This window comes from Symphalangus syndactylus, chromosome 10 (genome assembly GCF_028878055.3).
Source record: "Symphalangus syndactylus isolate Jambi chromosome 10, NHGRI_mSymSyn1-v2.1_pri, whole genome shotgun sequence".
NCBI lineage: Eukaryota > Metazoa > Chordata > Mammalia > Primates > Hylobatidae > Symphalangus > Symphalangus syndactylus.
In genome coordinates, this window is record NC_072432.2 from 5766959 (window position 1) to 5791284 (window position 24326).

Sequence of the window (24326 nt, forward strand, 5' to 3'; positions counted from 1 at the left end):
GAGAAGGGGTGGGAAGAGGGGAGAGGGGAAGGGGAGAAGGGGTGGGAAGAGGGGGGAGGGGAAGGGGTGGGGAGAGGGGGGAGGGGAAGGGGGAAGGGGAAGGGGTGGGAAGAGGGGGGAGGGGAAGGGGGAAGGGGAAGGGGTGGGAAGGGGGGGAGGGGAAGGGGTGGGAAGGGGGGGAGGGGAAGGGGGGAGGGGAAGGGGTGGGAAGGGGGGAGGGGAAGGGGTGGGAAGGGGGGGAGGGGAAGGGGGGAGGGGAAGGGGTGGGAAGGGGGGGAGGGGAAGGGGGAAGGGAAGGGGTGGGAAGAGGGGGGAGGGGAAGGGGTGGGAAGAGGGGGAGGGGAAGGGGTGGGAAGAGGGGGGAGGGGAAGGGGGAAGGGGTGGGAAGAGGGGGAGGGGAAGGGGAAAGGGTGGGAAGAGGCGGAGGGGAAGGGGGAAGGGGTGGGAAGAGGCGGAGGGGAAGGGGGAAGGGGTGGGAAGAGGGGGAGGGGAAGGGGGAAGGGGTGGGAAGAGGGGGAGGGGAAGGGGTGGGAAGAGGGGGAGGGGAAGGGGTGGGAAGAGGGGGAGGGGAAGGGGGAAGGGGTGGGAAGAGGGGTAGGGGAAGAGGGGTAGGGGAAGGGGTGGCAAGCGGGGGAAGGGGTGGCAAGGGGGGGAAGGGGTGGGAAGGGGGGGAGGGGAAGGGGTGGGAAGGGGGGGAGGGGAAGGGGTGGGAAGGGGTGGGAAGGGGGGGAGGGGAAGGGGTGGGAAGGGGGGGAGGGGAAGGGGTGGGAAGAGGGGAATGGGAGACAGGGGAGGGGAGATGGGGGATGGAAGATGGGGGATGGGTGGGATGGGAGAGGGGCGGGGGGGGCAGAGGAAGCAGGGAGAGTAAAAGAATGTTTACCAAAAGAATTGCATGTGAAATAATGATGACATTATCAATTTGTGCCTAATCTTTGGTTTGAAGGCTACTATTAAATCAAATTCTTAAATTCCCGATAAAGGTCAAGCAACAGGTTTCTAAGCCAGGCCACATGCTGCATTAGTTACTGCACAAGCAGAGCTATGGCTAAGCAGGTTGCTCGTTGCCATGTCAAAGACAGACACATGTGCCCAGATGCAGCTGATGGGGAAGCAGATTGCTCACTGTAGTGTCAAAAACAGACACGTGCCCAGATGCAGCTGACGGGGCAGTGGCACAGAATGAGGCTTCGGAGGAGCCCGTCATCGTGACAGCCACCACCGAGTCCCTTGGCTTCCCAAAAAGCTCACAGAAATGGTGGCACCAGAACAAGGCACGCAGGGCCTGACGTCCTCTGGCCGGCCCCCAGGGAGAGCAGGGCCACCGGCTCTCTACAGATGCACAGCCATCCATTTCGAATGCAGGCTGCCAGAAATGATTCCACTTATCACAGCTGCATAGGAGAAGGCAGGGCACTTCAGCCAGGATTGAAATCGGGAGGAGAATGGTCTGGGTTGCTGCCTGCCGGTGCGTTGGGTATTAGGCAATGTGTAGGAGCCTTGAGTCTGGACTCCATGTAACAGTAAGATGCCTTCCACACTCAGCAAATCATTTTTGAATTTTCACATCATAGTTGTGAACAGACTGAATTTCTTTTCTTAGTTCTTAATGAAGTATGGAAGATGAATAGCCTTTTCACATTTAGCAAAAGAATTTGTCAGGCGCTGGAAGGAAGGGAGCTGCCCCGTGGTGGGAACAATTGCCCCTGTGTGATCTCCGAACACCTGGGAGCCCCTGCACGATCTCAGAACACAACACCCGGGAGACCCTCATTCACCCGCTGCACATCCTCTATCTCTACCAGATAGAAACATCTTCTGAATGAAGCATCTTTAACAGATTTTCTTTTGAGACAGAATCTGACTATGTTGCCCAGGCTGGTCTTGAAGTCCTGAGCTCCAGTGATTCTCCCATCCCAGCCTCCCACATTGCTGGGACCACAGGCGTGAGCCACCACGCCTGGCTGATGAAGCTCTGAGCCTTCTCCTTGGTGACTGATGCTGGGCAAGATGAGATGGCTCTTCTAAGAAGTCAACTTGGAAACTGGCCTAAATGGGTTCCAAGGTTTCCCGTAATGTTTTTAAGAATTCAGACTGGGGTAGGGAAAGTGAGCTTTTGAGGAGAGATCAGGCTTTTGTGGAGCCTTATTTTGTACCCGTCTGCTACGTGAAGACCTTCCCTCATCTCCACATGCATTCTCTGAACGGAAGTTTGGGACCTTGAATGCCTCCCCACGCAGACTCAGGGACTCAGTTTTCCTGACCGTTCCTGGGAGGCAGAGGCCTTCTAGCTGCACCTCACTCTCAAAGTCTGTTCTTGGCAGCAGCTGACAGTCCCCTGTTGAAGAGAGGTGGGCATGTCCCAGATGCCCCCAGGGTATATCACAGTCTCGCCACTTAAGCTACAGAGTTGAGAGGAATCCCAAAACGTGTATTTCAGGCTCACATCTCTTCTCTCTTCCCTCTCCCATTAATGGATTCACCCGTCTGCAAGTCGGCAGCCGCATTGCTGGTATTATCAAATATCCTACCACGCAATGCTTGGCAAACTCGCTCAGGGCACAGGGCGGGAGTTTTATCTCAAAGACGGCAGCAAGACACACAGATCCCAAGAGGGAGGCAAGCCCTTCCCAGGCGCTGGGCTCTGGCCATTCCTCAGCAGACTCCTCCTGCTATTCTGGGGCAATATTCCCAGGGAGCTTTAAAGCTGTGGAATTGTACCTTGTTTTGTAACTGTAATATTTTTGCCAGCTCAGCTGATGAGTTAAAGGTCTCTTAATACTTTTGTGCTCAAATAAGATAATCTGAGGGTACACAGTGCCATTGAGTAAATATGAATTCCTCCAGTAAGAAAGGCAATTTGCTTGTCAATAGGCTGTCTCTGTTTCCAGCATCTCAGAGCACCGTCAATCACAAATGGCCTCAAGGCATGTTTGCTTTGGCTTCCGATAATGGCTACTTATTGTCAGGGTCATTTTAAATGTGTATTCGAAGGGGCCTTAGAAATCATCCAGCCCAATATCCTCTCTGTGGTTCGAAGCTGAGGCCCTGGAGTGGGGTGTCTGCTAAGCTGCGTATTAGGCCCTTGGCAGAGAAAGACGAATCTGTGGGCAACTCATGGGGCCTCAGCTCTGCCAGTTAATATTTGTTAAAAAGCTTTTTAAAGACACAAAATTATGTAACCTTTCAGTTTAGCATAAACAGATGAGACACTAAATATATATATTATTTTCTTTCTTTAAAGTTATCGATCACATGAAGCTTCATTTAAGGAAGTACAGTGTTAGAGTAAAAAGATTTCCAATCTCCTGGGCCACTATTCCCCAGCTAAACTCCTAAGGAGGAGGGCTTTCTGCAGGCCTCCTGACCGCAGTGGGAGGCTGCTGGCTGTGTCTCCCCACTGGGTTTTCCTCGGCACGAGGCTGCTGGCTGTGTCTCCCCACTGGGTTTTCCTGACCTCAGCATGAGGCTGCTGGCTCTGTCTCCCCACTGGGTTTTCCTCAGCACGAGGCTGCTGGCTGCTCTCTCTCGCCTGGGTTTTCCCAGTCGCTGGGCTTCTCGACATTTGGCTCAGGTGAGCCGAGCCCTGTAGCTGTGGAGTCATTACACCTTTGTATTTGCAAAGGATCCTCCCTTCCATAAACACGTGTCTGAACCCCCGTCTCCACCAGCTACTGAACTGCTTCCCAGCTGGGACCCCCTGGGGTCGCTGGGTGGAGAGTGTCTGACAATGAATCAAACAGTGGGGAGAGAGGATCAGGTCACTTCAGAGTTTACAATGAGGATACCCTGGAGAGTGCTGACACGGTTACAAATCTTCATACTACAGAAACAGCCTGGGGAGAGCAACTGCCTCCGTGTCCTTCACAAGGCTGTTTATGTCCACAGGCAGCAGACAGAGGCAGCATTTTCCACCCTTTCAGAGCACTCCCTGAGGGACGATGCCCATGGCTTGAGTGGCTCCCAACAGAAGGCCATGCACCCACAGAATGTAGTGAAATGGATACTGTCCCCTACAACTCCACATTCCCCATGCCAACCATAAAAACCAGGGACCGCAAGAACAACAGTTTAGAAAAAAAACTGTCAATCATAAAAACCAGGGACCACGAGAACAACAGCGTGGGGGAAAAAAAAAACTGTTCCAATCATAAAAACCAGGGACCGTGAGAACAACAGTGTGGGGGAAAAAAATGGAGGAAGAATATTTAAGGAAATCTACAACATAAGAAAAAAAAAGTAGGTCAGAAATGAAGGAGCAACAATACATATGAACCCGACGTGCTTAGAAAGTGAGAGCACCATGGCCGTGTCCTTCAGGAGAATGAGCTTTTGCTATGAGAGAACAGAGGCAGTAAGTTACGTGCGCTGACGACCACACTAACACCTCTGAGCCTACAGAGAATAAAAGCAAGGCATTTACAGCCAGAAGACCAGAATCCAAGTTGCCCCCACCCATTCTATTCTTGGGGTAACCACTTCTTTCCTGCAAGCATCAGCTTCCCGCAAGCAGCCCTGGGTGAACTCCCGCACCTCACAAGCTGCCCAGGTGGTGCACATACCTGGCTGCTTCTGTCGAGGCTTAGGCAAGTTTGTGACGCAGGTGTGGGGGCACATTAGGACATTGCAGGGGTGCAGAGAGCCCTCCAGAAAAAGCTGTTTTGTTTCTGACAAATGGATCCCACCAAGCGGGGTTTTGGGGAGGGTGTTTGCTGGCACCAAGGCCAGGCAATAAACTCCAACTTGATGTATACTGTCAATCGCCTAGAAAGTTAGGAAAGAGGAAATCATGTTACGATAGGAAGTATAAACAGTACATATTTATATTATGCAAAATGTGATCCACAATACACAGAAGTCTGTGCAGTGTAAGCACGGTTCCCAGTGTAAAAACGCCATGGTAAGAGAAAGGGTTTTCTTACTAAACTCACCAAAGCTGAATAATGTTACCCAGGGCTTGTGGAAGACCATACACAGTAAAAAAGGAACTTTGGAGAAAAGATAACATGTTCTCAAGATCAAACAAGAGGCTTACTTTGACCTCCCCAAGGTGTCCGGTAAGAACCAGCTGTGCAAATTCCTGGTCCCTACACCCTCGATCTGCTCAGCTAGTTTCTGGACATTTGATGTAATTCCTGATCAAATGAAGGGAAGGGAAAAAGGGCCACCCCATGGGCAAAGCCACAGCTGGTCACGCCATGATCTGAATGAAGTAAGGAGGCCAGAAACAAGACAGAAGGGACCAGTGCCCACGGCGAGGGAGGGCAACCTGCAACACGCGGCTCATCCACTGGAAACTGTCCTCCTCCGTGGAGTCAGGCCTCTGCTCAGCCACGATCACGATCCTCTCATCGTGCAGCACGGTCACTGAGAACACGGCTATCCTGCGGGGACACAGGAGCGTGGTGAGCACGCACTGGGGACGCTCATGTAGCCCGCCCTCCCTCCGCGATCGGGGCCTCCATAACCATCGCTAGTGAGTGACAGCTCCAACTATGACTTCAAAATGGCAGCTGTGCTTCCGAGTTTCCCCACACTCATTACGGGAAGAGCTGTGGGAGGCGCCCAGGGATGCTGCTGAGGCAAGGTCACCCTAATTCCCACGGAGGCCACACACAGCACCTGCGGGCTCTGGTGACCAGGTTATGCCTTTCACTACAGAGGGGCAAATGTGCAATGATCAGACCTGCTGAAATTTAGAGTCACACCCTTCATAGCTCAAGTTTGCACCTGTGAAGTTAATGGTCTCCAAATCAGTAGAAATTTGCTGTTTCAGAACCAGTGGTTTTCTGCTAAGTGTATGTGCCTTATACCGTCAGCACAGCACAGTCACCTCCAGTAAACTGTTTTTTACAAAGAGGTTGTAGCTTTAAAGATAATTCAAAGGCGGCAACATCATATCCAGGTATCTACTTCCTGCTCCCATCAGCTTCCAAACTGAAAAAAGGCTCTAAAACACTTTATGACTTCCTCCAGGTTGGCAAAAACTCAGGAACCACAGCAACTTATTTCATGACGGAGCCTCCACTGTGCACCAGGCAAGGCAGGGAAGAAGAAAACTGCGGTAGCGCGGGGAGGTGTCGAGCTTCTGCGCTCACGCAAGTCTGTGACTCAACCGTTATCCCTGGGTCTCTCCAACCCGCTCCACGATGGATATCTGGATCTTTAATTTGTGCAGTTATTTATCAGAAATAAGTTTTCTAATGCATATTTCTATTAGAGGGGAAGTTCAGTGGAAATATATTTATGGGGCTCAGGGAATTTCTATAAAATCTTAGACATTCAGAACTAGGTTAAATCTCAGAGGTCAGAGTCCAGTTGTTTCAATTATACGGAAGAGGAAACCGAGACACAATACATTTAAGGAATCTGTGCAACTTTCAACCCTTCAAAGCCACATAAAAAGTGTGGCCGACTGGAAACCATATGCTTGATTTGCAGAACACCACTGACCTTCCCCTGTAGACAAACTTCATGGGTTCCACAGCCAGCGCGGTGGCCACGATGTCGTCGGCATTGTGCCTGCGCCCGCTGACCACCATGAGGCCGTCCATCTTGCCCACCACGAAGACGAGACCCCCGGGACCCACGAACCCCAGCAGGCCTGTCCTTATGAACGGATATTCACTGATCGGAGCCCCGGAGCTTGTCATGGGAAACACCTGGGAGAAACAGGGTCCATCAGGCCACCGTTCACGTGGTCACACCGCTTCTCCTGCGAGCACAGCACCTGCTTTGCTTAAGCTCTGCCTTTCATCCCAGCAACCCTGCCCGAGGGCCGAGGTCACAGTGACCACTGGTGGCCAACAGTCTTCGAGGCAGAAAAGCACTTCCCGCCCACCTCAGCAGGACCCCATCCATTCCTGCACCTCCACTCACCTGCTGGAGCCTCCTGCCTCTGAACCCTGAACAGGTAACACCCAGAAGTCTCACAGGAGGCCAATCAGCAACAACTGATTGCTTTGTTTACAAAACCACAATATAAAAGACTAGTGAAGAGTTAAGGTACATTTTAAACAACGTATGTTAGTTTTAAAGTAATCTCCATTCATAAAATGTTATTTGCCCTTGTTGGAAGTATGCTGAAAAGAAAAATATTAAGGAAGCAAATCAAATCAGTTCAAACTCTAAACCTCTTTTCCTCCACCCTTGTAGATAAATCAGAGAAACGGAGATGGGGTTTTTATTTAGATTTATATCTAGCTCAGTTTCGAGGGATATTTTAGAAAGTTGAATTCACATTCAAGAAAGCTATCATGGACAGGTATTGTAACATCTGTTCAGCCACATCCAAAGTTCCCAACATTTAGACCAGGAACAGTGGCTCATGCCTGTAATCCCGGCACTTTAGGAGGCTAAGATGGGAGGATTGCTTGAGGCCAGAGTTTCAGATCAGCCTGGACAACAGCATGAGACCGAATATGTACACAAGAATTTTTTTTTAATTATTCAGGTGTGGTGGCACATGCCTGTAGTCCCAGCTACTCAGAGGCTGAGGCAGGAAGATGGCTTGAGCCCAGGAGTTTGAAGCTGCAGTGAGCTGTGATGGTGCCACTGCCCCCCAGCCTGAGTGACAGAGCAAGACCCTGTTTCAACAACAACCAAAAGTTTTAAACATTTAGGAAACTTATCCCCAAACAATTTGTATTTTCTTTCATATAGCTTAAATGTTGTGCTACTTCTAAGGCCAGGACCTACTTGGTAAAAAGATAAGAGTTCTGAGTTGCAGCACTGAACATGTGTCTGACCCCTTCGTTACACAGCACATCTGTGCACACGCCCCATGCATGCACATTACACACGCATCTGTGTACACCACATACATACTTGCTTGTGTCACTGAGATCGTTACATACACGTGTGCTCAAGTTCTCACAGGTTCATACCTGGCCACATCTAACCCAGGCCAAGGGGCCGTAAAGGGGCTCCAGTTGGCTTCCCCAGGCGAGGCCCTTCACGTACACAAGTGCACGTTCCCTCATGATCCACTTTTCACAGTAAAAGTGAGAAAAGTAACAAAAAGGATCCTTTTTTAAGAAATCATGCTTATTCTTTTAAACACTGGTTATAAGATCAGAACAATGCTGATAAAACAAATTTATCAAAAGTGATAAAAAGTGGTAAAGTGCCATCATTTTCATTAATATAAACACATCTTGTTGAAAATGGATCTTACATTCCACGTCTATCACTATGCACCTGGCAGGGGCTGTTTGGAGACAGAGCCACAGACGGTACTCCTGGCAGGACTCTCCTCCACCTACCTCAAAGGTGTTCTTGGTCATGCCGGAGAGACCATAGTAGGATGTGCCTGTCGCAACTGCACACACACACAGCTCCCCGATCTCATCCGTTCTGCACAGCTGAGGAACCCCATCTGGCTTCACTGAACACATGATGGCTAAAAGCAAACAAGAAAGCACACGCAGTGTGAGAGGGGGCGGGTGGGGAGAATCAAGGAAACAGGGAAGACACGAATATGAACGAGGACACCAGTGAACAGGAATGGGGTCTGGAGCAAAACTGCATGGATGGTAGTCAGCCAGGCACTCATTTTCCCTAAAGAGCCATGATTTTTCCCGTTGCAGCAACATGTCAAATTTCATAGTTGAAACATCAATAAATATTTCAATTGCTTTAATGTTAATGTGCAAGTTGTATTTGGGGGCGTGACATCATCTGCCATTTAGATATGGGGAGGAACCTCAGAACCAACATCAGGGCCACCTGCCACACGTATATCAGCAACGTGGTGCAACTTGAACTCTGCAAATCAAGCCTCTAATGTCTTACGGAAATCTGAATCTTCGATTTCACACTCCATGCATGGTGAGTCCTTCCGAGAACACCACTGGAGTGCTTCACACACAGTTCAATGCGGATAAATTCTCACTGGTCTGTGCCACCAACACTTTGATGCTTTGCACAGCAACAACATCCTACGTACCCCTCAACTGCAAGCCACAAATCTGATTAGGGAGCCAAGAGCCTCAGGCTTCAGAGGGGTGGAATGTGCACTAGTGACAGCTGAGCTGTTTAGAAAGAGCCTAAAACAGCAGGCAGCCACTGGGCTGGAGTACAGAACAGTGGAAACATAAGTTAAACTCACAGGAAGAAAAATTCACATTAAAATGACACTGAAAGATTCTTCACCCATCAGATTGGTAAAAATAAAACTCAGGTAATACGGCAGATAAGGGAGTGGAGAAAGAAGTGCTGCTGTTTACCGCTCGGCAGGGTATAAAGCCTCACAACCTTCGAAAAGACAATCATCATAAAAACTATATCGGCAGTTCTCTTTGAAACAGAACTCCCACTTCTAGAACTGTTTCCATTAGACATGAGGGGGTCACTCACTGCAGCAGCAAAAGAGGGAAAATCACCAAACAGGGGAGGCTCAAATAAACTTAGTGCTCCCACAACGTAGCACTGTGCTGCCTTCAGAACAGCACGGAGCTCGTTACGCGCTGACAAAGGACCCTTAAGATAAAACATGGGTATGTACGTGGTACTCCATTATGATGTGAGAAAAAACCCCAGAATCCAGGGCAGAGGACACACACGCGGTGAGGGTGCAGGCTTCTGTTCCACAGCCCCAGGTGCCTCTGACGGGGACGCGGTTGTTCTCACTGTTCCACAGCCCCAGGGGCGTCTGACAGGGAGCCCGGGAAGCTCGCAGTTGTTCTCATAGTCACAAAGGAGCATTTTCATTGTGTCCTTCAGAACCTTTGAAGATTTCACCACGCAGCTCCATTTATTTGAAAATTAGACATTAAAGAAAGAAATGGAGCCGGGGGCCTGGCCACCGCTGGGAGGCAGGGAGTGGGCTGGACACAGGGGCTGGAAGGCTGGAAGCGGAGGCAGAGGCGCGGGGACGCTGGAGAGCGTCCGCAGGGAATCAGGGAGTAATGAGGAGGAGGGAAGCCAAGAGCTGCCTTCATTTCTTTTATGCCAAACAGGGCGAACAGAAAGGCAAGACAGCTTCTGGAGTGCCTGGCCCCAGCACAGCTCACCATGAAGGAGCATGAGGGGTCTTGCCTCTGTGAGACTCCACAGGGCGGGGGTCCTTGCTGAGGCCCACCTGACCTGGCGCCCTGCACCTGCTGCTGAAGGCGGCAGCACTGCTCACACAGGCATGGCTACTCTGCTGGGCTTGAACCCACACCCCATGCCTGGAGGGCTCAGCAGGAGATACAGGCTCCGGGGTCCCCAGCTGAGCAAAGAGCCGGGTTCCCTTTCGGGGGCCAGACAGCTGGGGGCTGATGCTGCCTGTGACCCCATGAGTTGAGCGCCAGGTGTGTTCACCCTGAGAATGGTAAAGCAGCTCCTGGGAGGTGCCTGGGCGCTCCTTGTGGGGCTGGTGGGGAGGCACAGTGGGCCCTGCAGCTGGGTGCTTCCTCACACATCTGTGGAAAAGGTTTCTGAGACTTGGAAAAGGGGCTTTACTGCTGAAAACAGGCTTGATGGTCACACAGACTCACATTCCTTGGTTTTCACACGTGTCTGCCTTGGGGGAAGCCGAGCTTGGCTGTTCCCACTCTGGCTGGTGCCTTAGGGTGACGGACGGGCCCGTCCTCTGGGGGAGGGAAGGGAAGCTGCCCAAGCACCAGTGTGGACCCTGCACTGGCCCCAAAGCCTTCCAGGGAAGAGGAGCCCGAGGCCCCAGCGTGCAAAGCTGCCCTTCCCCATCTTCTCGACCGTCTACCAGGAGAGGGAACATTACACCTCAAATGTCTGAAGCCTAACAAGGACTTCAGAAGACTGGGAGTGAGGCTCTCAGCCCGAGGGCACAACACAGGAATGTGGGAACGCGGGAATGCAGGCTTTGGTGACGTGTGTTAGAAAAGCATTTAGTAACTGGTTAATCTGTGCATCTCGTGACCCACACTCACCTCCAGGCATCACGAGGCCGACATCCTGCACGGTGAGCACGGAGAGCTTCTCTTCCGAGTCCACACGAATGACCCCGTAGGTCAGCCCATGCATGGAAAGGACGCCCCGGCCTGGGGGCTGGTTACTGTCATCCGTGGGCCTGTAATGACAGTTTTTAACTTGAATATGCAGGAGCAGATAAGCCATCGCAACCACAGACGTGCAGTCAGCACACACGCGGCAGGCTGGGCACCCCTGGGCACAGTGCTGGCAACCCTGGGCACAGTGCTGGCTGCCCATGTGGCCGCATTAGGGGATGCTCGTTCTGTTTATGAACAGCTGGCAGCAAGTCTACTGCTTCCGCCTCTGCATTCCCAGGGAATCCCAAGAACACACCCGAAAACTATGAAGGCAGCTCCTCTCCTGTCCCCTCTATGCAGGCCCTGCACAGACCGGCTCTCTCTCCTCCAGGCCCTGCACAGACCGGCTCTCTCTCCTCCAGGCCCTGCACAGACCGGCTCTCTCTCCTCCAGGCCCTGCACAGACCGGCTCTCTCTCCTCCAGGCCCTGCACAGACCGGCTCTCTCTCCTCCAGGCCCTGCACAGACCGGCTCTCTCTCTCCTCCCAGCTCCTGCTCACTGCACAGTCTGCTCTTCCAGTTTCACAAATGTCTGGAAGGTGGTGCATCCACTCCAAGAATGCAGACAAAACCACTGAACAGAAATGATGGAAATCCCGACTGTCCAGCCTCAATTCAGATGCAGACTGCCTGGGCGTATGACCAATTTTATATATATAAGAATCTAAAATAAGATTTACGCTGTGCCATTCTGGCTGCCAAGTTCTAAGGAAAATTATTTGGGTGGCAGGCAAGCTGTAGAATGCATTGTGGGTCAGGAGAAGAGGGGTCCGCATAAGGCAGTTTTCAGAAGACCACTGAGCACACGTTCACCACTCTGGGGCCCGCCCCACCTCCTCTGTCAGACACCCCAGCTTGCTCCCACCTTGGGGCTTCTGCACTGGTTCTCGTTGCTACCCAGGACATTCCTCCGGCAGATGTCCGCACGGCCCTCTCCCTCCCTGTCTCCAGGGGACTTCTCGTCCTCTCAGAAAACACCCCCCACCCAGTGTGCCCACCCCACAGCACACACCTCTGACTACCTGTGCAACCTCCTCCCTCAGACCCAACTCTCCCAAGAGCAGCCAGAGTTTGTTTTGCTCACTGCTGCATTCCAGCCCTGGAAAATGTCTAGCAATGAATATCTGCAGACTGAATTTGTGAACAAATAAGTTAAAATCTCTCTAAGATCACGGATTACATTCTTGAAAACTAACAATTCCTCAATGGTTATCTGAGTGAGTCACAATTTAGGTACACATTGTTTCTGTAATTTTCCATGTGTAAATCTTTAATGCACTTCAGACCTAACAGTTGGACTATAAGTTTGCTGTTTAACTTTAAAATATTATGGTTTATAATGAAACTGAAGACATAAATGGGGCAACATAAAAGTTAATATTTGGAAAAGGAGATCTCATTTGAATGAAGTAACTGGCGTACTGAAAAAAGCATGAAAGTCTCTGGAAACAGAATGATTCTGGATGTAAGAATCAAAAAGGATAGAGCTAACCAGATATAAAAGAAAAGTCTGCCCAAATAACACCCACATGGAACCACCTAGATAGCATGAGCTCAAATCCCTGGGCTTTCCATTATTCTCCCGGCCTTTTCTTCCCAGAGACCCCAAACAAATCGAAATTTCAAAATGAAAACACAGGTGTTGTCAGTGGTCCTGCCACCATCCCCTCACCCTGCGCCATCCCCTCACCCTGCGCCATCCCCTCACCCTGCGCCATCCCCTCACCCTGCGCCATCCCCTCACCCTACGCCATCCCCTCACCCTACAAGAGTCCTCTACAAAGATCAGTGTGGAAGTCAGACACTGTGAGCGTCAGTATCTGCTGTGGGTTGAATCGTGTCCCTGCAAAAGATCACCCCTCGTATCTGTGACCTTATTTGGAAGCAGGGCCTGTTCAGAGACAGATGCCCCCGGACTTACAATGGGGTTACAACCTGATAAACCCATTGTAAAGGTGGAAATGGAAGTTGAACCACCTTAAGCCAGGGCCATCTTATGACCATGTTAGGATGAGGTCATACTGGGTTAGAATGGACCCTAAATCCAATTGCTCTGTCCTTGTAAGAGAAGAGAGAGGCCCAGACACAGGGAGAAGCTCGCATGACAATGAAGGCAGAGACTGGAGTGACAGGTACCCGTCCAGGATAGCTGAGCACCCAAGGCCGGGGTGAGGCCTGGGGCGGATCGCTGAGCAGCACCCGAGGGAGGCCAGGGTGAGGACTGGGGCGGATCGCTGAGCAGAGCAGCACCCGAGGGAGGCCGGGGTCAGGCCTGGGGCGGGTTCCCTCAGCACCTCCAGAGGCCCAGCCCTGTGACACCTCGGGGTCTCCAACTCCAGCCTCCAGAACTGAGACAAGTGTCTGTTGTTTAAACCACCCAGTGTGTGGTACTTTGTTACGAGAGCCCAAATACACTATCTTAGTGATAAAAATTTAAGGTACACTTATTTTTGTTTTAAAAAGCCACATGAAAGCAAAATTCTGGGCTAGCCAAGATTCACAACACTGACCTGCTGGGCAAGGGGCTGGAAGGGAAAAAGTCATCTCAGGGCCCAATCACGTATATTTTGTTGTCTCAATTACAAAATCCCCTTTCCTTTCTTTTTGAGACACAGTTTCACTCTGTCACCCAGGCAGAGTGCAATGGCACGATCTTGGCTCGCTGCAACCTCTGCCTCCCGGATTCAAGCCATTCTCCTGCCTCAGCCTCCTGAATAGCTGGGACTACAGGCACCGCCACCACAGCCAGTTAATTTTGTTGCTATTATTAGTAGAGACAGGGTTTCACCATGTGGGCCAGGCTGGCCTCGAACTCCTAACTTCGAGTGATCCACCCGCCTCAGCTTCCCAACGTGTTAGAATTACAGGCGTGAGCTACTGTGCCTGGCCAAGATCCTCTTTTCTATGTTTAAACACAGTTAATGAGAAATAAGACCTGCGCATTTAATAATTGAATACCTTAAGATTACAAATTGTGTTTGCTATAGGAACTTTTCAATTATGCTTATACAATGATAGTTCCAGGAGGCTGAATATGTTCATATTATCGACATTAACTTTGCATTAATTTAACCTGCCACTGTACATTTATTCATATTTGATAGATTCCCTTGCTAGTCGGAGAAGACGCATGGCCCCGGGTTTCTTTCCTTGCAGATGTGCAAGACACTGGCATACAGCCAGGCACAGAAGCTCAGGAGGTCCCGACACACAGGCGGGCACAGAAGCGGGGGTCCTCCCAACACGCTGGCAGCCTCACAGCCCCACCTCCCCACAGACGTGGTGTCTGGGGCCACCCCTTAACTTCTGACCTGGTGGTGCTGATGCTTCCTCCTCCAGATGGCAAACCAGTGCCCCAGTGGTACCCTCCATGTGCCAAATGGTTCTGAGGCTTTCATGCATAGGGACTCACTTAAAACTCAACATAAGCCTATGGCTATTATTCCCCACTTTCAGATGAGAAGACTCGGGCACGGAAAGGTTGACTTCACTGCCCAAGTGGGTGGTGGGGCTCGGCGGGACTCAGATCAAGAGCACAGCCCCTGCTGACCTGAGTGCCCACCCCTCCCAGGTCTTTGCCTCCGATCCCAGGACACTGAGTGAATCAGTCTACTGCTCTCTTCTTTTTATAAAAACTTAGAAGCAAACAGCACAACCAACATGAGCACATTCTTAGTATGAACAAGGCAAACATCACAGTCAAAAGGCAAAGTCCCTGTTTCTGCTCCAATCCTATGCCCCACAAATAACCATATGCAGATTTTTTTATGTCAAAGTTTAGACTCCTAGATATGCAGTTAAGTATAAAATATGTACGTAAACCAATACATTGATTTTTAAAAGAAAAGCAGAATCAAGATGCTTCTTCTTCTATGTTGGCAGAAAAGCTGAGTATTGGGAGAAGCTGAGGCAGGGCTTGCATGTCTGACACAATGTAAAAGAGTCTTGGAACATGTCCGGGGTCCAGGGTCTAAAACCCCTTGTTGCCTTTGGAACACCAAGCTCTGTGCTAAAGGGTGGAAGGCTACCCTGACGCACCATAATCTAAGCCCAGGGCATAAAATCCCTCGTGGCTTGGATAGAATCCACGGCTCGTGGCTCTGGAATGTGTCTAGACTTGCTGGCTCCTTGCTCTCCCAGGGTCGATTGTATCCTGAGTTAAAAGAACCTGCTCTCCATTATCTCAAGCAGAATATGTTCCACTTGCTTCAAGGGAAATGCTAAACCATCACAGCTGTAGATCATGTGCTTGCCCTTTTGATCCCCCACATTCTCAACACCTGTTTCTTTGATCACCAATAAATAGTCTGGGCTTCCAGAGCTCAGGGCCTTCGCAGCCTCCATACTCGCAATAGCCCCCTGGACCCACTTTCTCTCTCAAACTGTCTTTTCTCATTCCTTTGCCTCCACCAGACTTTGTCACCCGCATGACCTGGTGTTGGGTTCGATCACCCCAACATTCTAAAACTCACTCTCTTCACTAAGAATATCTGCAGATCTTTCCATGTGTCTGTGTGTGGGTGTGCATCTGTGTAGGTGTGTGCACCACTGAATTCAGCTGGTTTGTTACACGGTGTTCAGTAATACAAATATATAATCATATATTTTCTTTCATTCAATCTTTATACAGTTGGACATGTATCTGTAATATACTTATCTAGAAAGAAAATGGAGAATCAAAGAGCACATATACTTAAAATTTTAAGAAGACCTAAATACCCTCCCAAAATAACATATTTTGCATTCCCACTAACAGAACGGGAGTATTATTTTCTCATCTACTAGAAAAGCACCTCACACTGGCTGTATGGTGTTGTGGTTATATATTTAATGACCTATTCTGCACAGCAACCCTGTGGAGATGGGTGCAGCACCATGACCCTCCCTGTTTAGCAGACAGGGGCAGGGGTGAGGAGGGCTCAGTGCTACCCAAGGCCACTGCTGTGGAGCAGAGCCAGTGCCAATCTCAGACTGGCTTCAGAATCTGTGCGTCTGTCCACAGCGCCACGTTGCCTCAGCAGTGCCCGTCTCTGCACTCTTGCCAACACTTAAAATGCTTCCCAATTTGTTGAGTAAAACACCATTTGTTGGTCCAATTTGTGTTCCCTGTATTATTAAGCAAGTTAGATATTTATCTCCATCAATACCTTGCTAGGAAGTAAAAATCCCAAGTAGGGAAATGAGGTGAGGAAGGGAAGACACAGTCCCCACAGACAAAATTCAAGGGACTTAAAAACATCCACCTTAATAATCAATATCAGTACATTAAATAATGGCTGATAAAGGTATCCGCCCATTCATCAACTTCCAAACTCAGTTCCAACGTGAAATGGTGTTCAAGACCAAGCAGCTTTGTGTGTCTCACAAAGAATATGGATTCCAGGAGGGACCATCTCAGTGACCTCCAGGAATGTAAGGAGGCACTGTCCACTGTTGGAGATATGGAAGGAGCAAAATACACACCTGCATATACAATACCATGATGACGTGCAAAAGGGAAACGAAAATAAAACTAAAGGACAACAGAGTCTGGATGTTTTATTGCCTCCAGATCTCACGTTGAAATGTGACGTCCAACACTGCAGGCGGGCCTGTTCTCACAGGAACGTGAGAGTTCTCACTTTATGAGTTCACGTGGGATCTAGTTGTTTAGGATAGAGCTGGGCACCTCCTCTCTCTCTTGCTCACTCAATCTCTCACCATGTGACATGCAGGCTCCCGCTTTGCCTTCTGCCATGATCGTAAGCTTCCTGAGGCCTCACCAAGAGCTGAGCAGATGCTGGAGCCATGCTTCTCTTAGAGCCTGCAGAACTATGAGCCAAAATGAACCTCTTTTCCTTATAGATTACCCAGTCTCACACACTCCTTTATACCAATGCAAACAGACCAACAAAAAGAGAGAAGCAGGCCAGACTTTGCAACGTGGCCTCATGAGGAATGTACACTATGGCTGCCATCGAACCATCTGCACCACTGACCTGTCATAGCATTTCCAGCCTCTGGAAAACATTCCATAAGCCTTGCCTGCATAACACCTTGAAGCAGCAGCTCCTATAAATTTCATGAACACATCCACAGTTTGCTACTCCTGACCACAAGCAGAACCAGGCCAGGCTCAGGACATTAACACAAAACAAACACATCAAGTAGTCAACAAGCCTCACCAGCCTCTAGTTCTAGGGCTTAACAGAGAGCCACACTGCACCTGCCCAGCTTCAGTGCTGCATGTCATTTGCTGAATCCCTTAAGCAAGTGAGTAAACAAGGTCTTTCATTTTTTTCATCTTACACAGGCAATCTCCAATGTAGTAATTCTCAGCTTAGCAACAACAGCACATTTGGAGAACAAAGAGTTATGCTGCAGGCCCCTCCTCCCCCAGCAATCTGTACACAGCATTTCTATGCAACGGACTGCACACAACACGTTCCTGTAGTCATGTAATGGCGGTAACGGCAGTAACACTTGTTGAATTCTTACTACGTACCAGGCGTGTTTTTAAGCACTTTTTGTGTAGGAACCCACTCAATGCTCACATGAGCCTCTGATGTGGCTATTGCTGTGATTCTCATCTATGGACGAGGAATCCTGAAGGTAAAGCCCTACCCACGTTACAAAGCTGGCGCGAGAAGAGTGAGATGGGGACCTAGGCCGACCTCGGCCCCTGACAGAGCCGGCACGGAGAAGGAACGAGGTGGTGCTCATCCCACACACGACGTTCCCCGTGCTGGCGTCAAAGCACCTGCACAACGTTGCTTCTTTGGGAAGACACATTCGGGTTCCAGACAAAATGAGAAGTTACTGGGAAGCCTGTTTGAGAGTGGGCGGGTCTTCCCTTCTGAACTGGCAGCCAGAGCCCCGAGGAAGTGTCTTTCTTCTTTTTTTAACAGGGCAGCTGCTCTGGTCTTGAATCACCATTCACTGCCAAAGGTTTTTCTTTTAGATGGACGTAAATCAGCCCTGCTGAAGGTGCCGGGGCAGCCACACAACACACACAGAACACACAACATCTCTGCTTTCTTTCCTCTCTGGGCCACTCCTTTTAACAGCAGCAGAATAAACTAATAAATTTATAGTACCAGTAAAAATGTCCTTTAAAGGACAAGAAGCAGTTGAACTTGTGAACTCATTTTAGCAGAAATAATATTTTCAGGAAACATGCACCGTAAGGAGAAATTCAGTGAAAAATGCGCATGTACCTTTTTCGACGTTTAGTGTGACGTGGACTTTCAAAAACACAACAGATAACTGAGGTTGCGATTTTTAATAGGAAAAGACGCAATGTAAAAGCAGCCAATATATTAAGTTATGAGTTGATTTAATGTAATGTTCTTCCTTTTCTCTAATAAGAGCAATACATGCCCACTAAAAGCAGCCCATTTTAAGAGGTGCACAGCACGGAAAGTGAGCTGCCCATCTTCACTGCCTCACCCACCCTGTGTATCACACCTTTTTTTTTTTTTTTGCACTGAATATTACTATTTACAGATACTTAATTTTTTGTTACCAAAAATGGGATCACACTATATAAACTTTTTTGTAAACTCTTTCTCATAAGCCTTGGCCACTTTTCTGTTTCCAGGGGAGGCTATGGGCTGGAACTGGGGGGTAACCCGGGGGGAGGCCCCTCCTCTGCCATCTTCTCACTGCACCTCCAACCTTTGCCAAAACAAACATTGGGAGAAAAGAAAACACAAAATATAACAGGACAGTGACAGTTTTAAAGAAAAGAAAATACTTTAAATGCCTAGGTGAAAATACAGTTGATGTAGCAAGACTGAGCAGGCTTCACTAGGGAATGTGATTTCCTGCCACCACTTGGCTGACACACCTGAACATGAAGGTGAAAACAAACACATATGAAGGCACATGCATCAACACAAACATGAAGACAGGCATACACAGGTGAAGACAGACATGAAGGCATGCATGCATGAACAGGCATGCATAAGACATGTGAACACAGACACGCCTAGACACACGTGAACACAGACATGCATAAAGACATGTGAACACAGACATGCCTAGACACACGTGAACACAGACATGCATAGACACACGTGAACACGGACATGCCTAGACACACATGAACACAGACACGCATAAAGACACATGAACACAGACATGCATAAAGACACATGAACACAGACATGCATAAAGACATGTGAACAGAGACATGCATAAAGACATGCAAACACATGCATAAAGACACATGAACACAGACATGCATAAAGACACATGAACACAGACATGCATAAAGACACACGTGAACAGAGACATGCATAGACATGCAAACACATGCATAAAGACACATGAACACACATGCATAAAGACACATGAACACAGACATGCACAAAGACATGCATAAAGACACACGTGAACAGACATAAAGGCACATGAACAGATATGCATAGACACGTGAACAGACGCCTATACACACGTGAACAGACACACATGTGAACACAGAATGCCTAGACACATGTGAACAGACATGCTGACACACGTGAACACAGACATGAAGACACGTGGACATGCATAAAGACATGAACACAGGCATGCCTAGGCACACATGAACACAGACATGCATTGACATGAACAGACATGCATAGATACATGTGAACAGACATGCCTGGACACGTGAACGTAGACATGCCAAGACACGCATGAACAGACATGCCTAGGCACACATGAACACAGACATGCATAAAGACACACATGAACAGACATGCATAGACATGAACAGACATGCATAAAGACACATGTGAACAGACATGCCTAGAAATGTGAACAGACATGCCCAGACATGAACACAGACATGCATAGACACACATGAACACAGACAGGCATAGACATGAACAGACATGCATAAAGACACATGTGAACAGACATGCCTAGACACACGTGAACCCAGACATGAATAAAGACGTGAACAAAGACATGCCTGAGGACAGGCGCGTCCTCCAGCTCTTGTCCCTTCAAAGTCTCCAACTCATGTTTTTAAAGAATCTCAACCACCCTACAATGAGTCATTCTTTTTTGGAGATTGGCCTTTCTCTGAGGGGAGAATCGACAGCGTAAGTTCCGGCAGTGACCTGCCTCCAGCGCTGGGCAACCTGAGGGAGGGCACAGCACCTGTGGCCCAGGCGCCAGGCTGCTCCCGCGTACCCATCGCCAGGGCTGCTGCTGGCTCCCGAGTGTCGCGCCACCCCCCCCCCCGCCCCCCACAACCCCTGACAGCTGCTGCTGGCTTCTGTGCGCCATGCCCCCCTACCCCACCCCAACCCCTTTCCCATCACTAGGGCTGCTGCTGCTCCCGGAAGCGCCCATGCATCCTGCCTATTTATCAAGCAGGACATTGGAGGTTCCATCGATCCTGTGAGCCCTAGAACTTTCCAACATGCTCTGTTTTGCATGACAGACATTCTATGTTGCTTGCAAGAGTGATACTAAGATACTCCACAGCCAGTGGGCCGTGGGCACCCTGGGGCTCTGGAAGGCCCTGGCCCTCAATGCCGGGAAGACTGACTCATGGCCCAGATGTCCACACTCAGCCCTGCTGGCACCTGCAGCCACTGGGGGCTTTCTTGTGAGTGCCTCAGCTTTGGATTTATCTACTTTTTTGGTTTTTTTTGCAGAAGAGAATCACTAAGTGATACATATTCCAGAGAGGGCCAAAATTCTACAAATAGTAAGCAAATGCATCTGCAATTTTATCTACATTCTACTGCAGATAATCATTATCCTTTTTTAATTAAGTGGCCTGAAAGCCAAGCAAGCAACCAGCTGCAACTCAGCACTGCAAGTTCAGTCTCTGCTTTGTTACCAGGAGCAGGAGCTGTCCCTGAAGATGGTTAACGCGCAGAAGAGGCCATCCCTAGAAGGTGGTTAACGCGCAGAAGAGGCCGTCCCTGGATGATGGTTAACACTCAGAAGAGGCCGTCCCTGGAAGATGGTTAACGCGCGGAAGAGGCCGTCCCTGGAAGATGGTTAACGCGCGGAAGAGGCCGTCCCTGGATGATGGTTAACGCGCGGAAGAGGCCGTCCCTGGAAGATGGTTAACGCGCGGAAGAGGCCGTCCCTGGAAGATGATTAAAGCGCGGAAGAGGCCGTCCCTGGAAGATGGTTAACGCGCGGAAGAGGCCGTCCCTGGAAGATGGTTAAAGCGCGGAAGAGGCCGTCCCTGGAAGATGATTAAAGCGCGGAAGAGGCCGTCCCTGGAAGATGATTAAAGTGCGGAAGAGGCCGTCCCTGGAAGATGGTTAACGCGCGGAAGAGGCCGTCCCTGGAAGATGATTAACGCGCGGAAGAGGCCGTCCCTGGAAGATGATTAAAGCGCGGAAGAGGCCGTCCCTGGAAGATGGTTAACGCGCGGAAGAGGCCGTCCCTGGAAGATGGTTAAAGCGCGGAAGAGGCCGTCCCTGGAAGATGATTAAAGCGCAGAAGAGGCCGTCCCTGGATGATGGTTAATGCGCAGAAGAGGCTGTTCCTGAAAGATGGTTAACACGCAGAAGAGGCTGTCCCTGGATGATGGTTAACACGCAGGACACAAATGCTTAGATCACAACATAGAGGAAACGCCCATCCCAGAACCCGTTCAAACAGGCATAATCCGTCTTCTACAGACCCTTCTCTGCAACAATACAGGGGAATGTAGCAGCCGAACACTTGCTTTTTGTTCTTTAAAAAACATAAGGAGTAAATAAAATGAGATCGCTGTACTCCCTCCCACGTTGGACGTGACGACATTTAAGAAGGCATTCATTTTGTTCTCATGCCAAAACCTACAGGGAAGCCTCGCCAGACCTCACTTAAAACAGCTTTACAGAACGTACGAAAGCCGTTTTTCACTTAATAACCTGGCCTCTGACCTCTGCTACGTGGGAAATTCACCTCAAGTCTTAAGACAGAATACACTGAGTTCACAGGCACTGGCTCATTTTCCAAAAACACGCATCTGTCCCAACCTTTCTGTGGCACACAACTGAAACCCCTGCACAGAGGGAAGTTTTCCTGCTGTTCACACATTCAGAAAACAATGCAGGGAGGGATGTATTGGTGGAAATGCAGGTATGAGCGCTGCTTTCATCAGCTTTATTCGAAAGTGACTTAAACATCAGGGTAACAAAAGATACAGGTTCCAAGGACCAGCACTGGTTTCTCTCCTGAGATAGAGTTGCTGCCTAATTCATCTCAGGCAATTAGGGAGTCCAAGTGCAATGGCCAACTATACAGATCATTCTTTCGTACAGCATCAGCACTGAACAGTTTAAATATGCATCATATGCATGATAACTACATAAAAAGACAGTCTTGATGAGACTGAGAGTGATGGAGGAGCAGGGAGAACGGCACAGGGACACTGGGGGCTGCTTCTAGTTGTCAGGACACTGTCGTTCCTAACTCAACCTGGAATGCGAAAATTGTACCTTTAATCCTTTTCGGTCTTTCAATTTGCTGAGCCCAATCACGCCAATCAGAACAGTCGCACACCAGAGAAGACCACTGAAGCCAGCTCCAGGGAGGTGGCTCTGGAGAGGGGCTGCTGTAACCCATGGTGCGCCGTGTCCAGAGACCACTCCCCCAGACACTGCACGGGAGCAGGCCACAGCCGACCTGACGTACGTGCCCACGTGCACCACCGGGAGAGACAGTGGGAGGGAGACATGTCCTGCTCTTGTTATTTCTGTGTCCTGGTCAATGCCTGCCCTTGCACAGTTTTGCCTGTAATAATTTAAACACCACACACTGCTCTGGGAAGCCTGTTGCAAGCGGGTCTCCTGCACTCACTCTGCACTCCACAGCTCAGCCCACAGGAAGGGAATGGCCCTCCTCTTCCCCACCACTGGGAGTACTGCCGTGGACACGCTGCTCCAAGACCCCCACACCACACCTCCTCTCTCTCGCCAAACCTTCCTCTGGACCAGCTCGGGTGGGCCGGTCACAGCCAGCACAGGAACACAGCTTCTCTGCAGGAGCCTGTTCTCCTACAACAGCGTATTTAGGCCGTCAGTGGCACCTACGTCGACCAAGTAAAATGAAAACAAAACCCCAGACCCACACACGGCTCCACTTATGTAAAATGTCAAGTGTGTGCCTATCACACAGGAAGAGGTTTAGGCTTTACTTCTGGTGAATGACATGAGATTGTCAGAGCAAAGTGTACGGGAGGCAAGTTTCTGAATTTACCTACTTTAAATTTTATTTTCATTCACTCAAAAAATATGTATTAGGCATCAACTATACACCAGAGACAAACAATGAAAAAATAAATATACCAGTAAATCCCACAGCACATGGAAGTCAGTAACACTGCAAGAAAAGCAGGCAGATGAAAACAGACTCTATCCCACCCCAGATGAAACCAGAGACTGGTGCACGCACGCGGAAATCGGAGTAAATTCCAAGGACAGGGTATTATGATTCGACGCATCTCTAGACACTTCTGCTTATTAAGGAGTTACCGTGAAACTGCAGAGAGCGATAAATGTTTTTTAATGAATGAATCTAGGCTGTTCAAAAGAATCTGTTCCAGCACATAAAAACAGAAATACACTCATCTTGAAAGGTTAGGTCCCGTTTTTACCCTCACCCTCAGCATCGACTGTTAGGATTTCCTGATCTCCCTTTGCTGCTGAATTAGGACTGTCTCTAGGTTATCTACGTAATTCGACATGACCCCGTACCTCCGGATGGCCACAGTGAGGGCCTCTGGCGAGCTGGCACAAGGACAGATGACCTCCTGTCGAAGGCCTTTACTTTGGAAGACATTGAGAAATGCATCACAAGAAGAAATAGACCCTAGAGTGAAAGAGGGACAATGATCAGACAGCTGAAGCTCTGTGATTGACTATAAAATCCCATCATAGAAAATAGTTCTGAAGGTGGGAATCAGGCACAAGCAGATCTAGGCAGCATGGAAAAATATTTCATTTAATACAATTTATTATTTATGTTACACTGAAAGTCGTTATTCTCAAACAGAACTCAAGAATTTAAAGAATGCAACCTCCACATTTATGACACGTTTTTGACAGATGAACTTACTTTAGTAACTTTTCTGAGACTTGTTCCACTATTTTCAGTACGGAAGTTCCAAGACAGGGGTAAATCTAAACCAAATGAAGAAAACTTTCCTCTCTATTACTTTAAATGATGAGGTAGAGGCACAATTATCAAGAACATATCAGCTAAACTATCTCCAAATATAGATATACTTTTCTTTATGCAAGATGTATTGTTTTGTAGAGTTACGGGTTAAAAACAATTGTTGATTAAATTAGCTCAGGATTTATGAAATTTTATAAGTGAAAACTGTTT

The 24326-nt window shown here is 49.2% G+C and overlaps 1 protein-coding gene across 8 annotated transcripts in view; it reads right to left on the reverse strand.

Moving 5' to 3' along the window:
* DIP2C (disco interacting protein 2 homolog C) overlaps positions 1-24326 on the reverse strand; it is a 404917-nt gene that overhangs the window by 80345 nt on the left and 300246 nt on the right. For all 8 annotated transcript variants that reach the window (XM_055296324.2, XM_055296321.2, XM_055296318.2 and 5 more), the window contains 6 exons: positions 23693-23807; positions 10893-11032; positions 8265-8401; positions 6454-6662; positions 5270-5384; positions 4563-4764 (listed from right to left, as the gene is read on the reverse strand). In XM_055296324.2, the coding sequence (XP_055152299.1) occupies positions 4563-4764; positions 5270-5384; positions 6454-6662; positions 8265-8401; positions 10893-11032; positions 23693-23807 (918 nt within the window). The remainder of the gene's footprint in view (positions 1-4562; positions 4765-5269; positions 5385-6453; positions 6663-8264; positions 8402-10892; positions 11033-23692; positions 23808-24326) is intronic.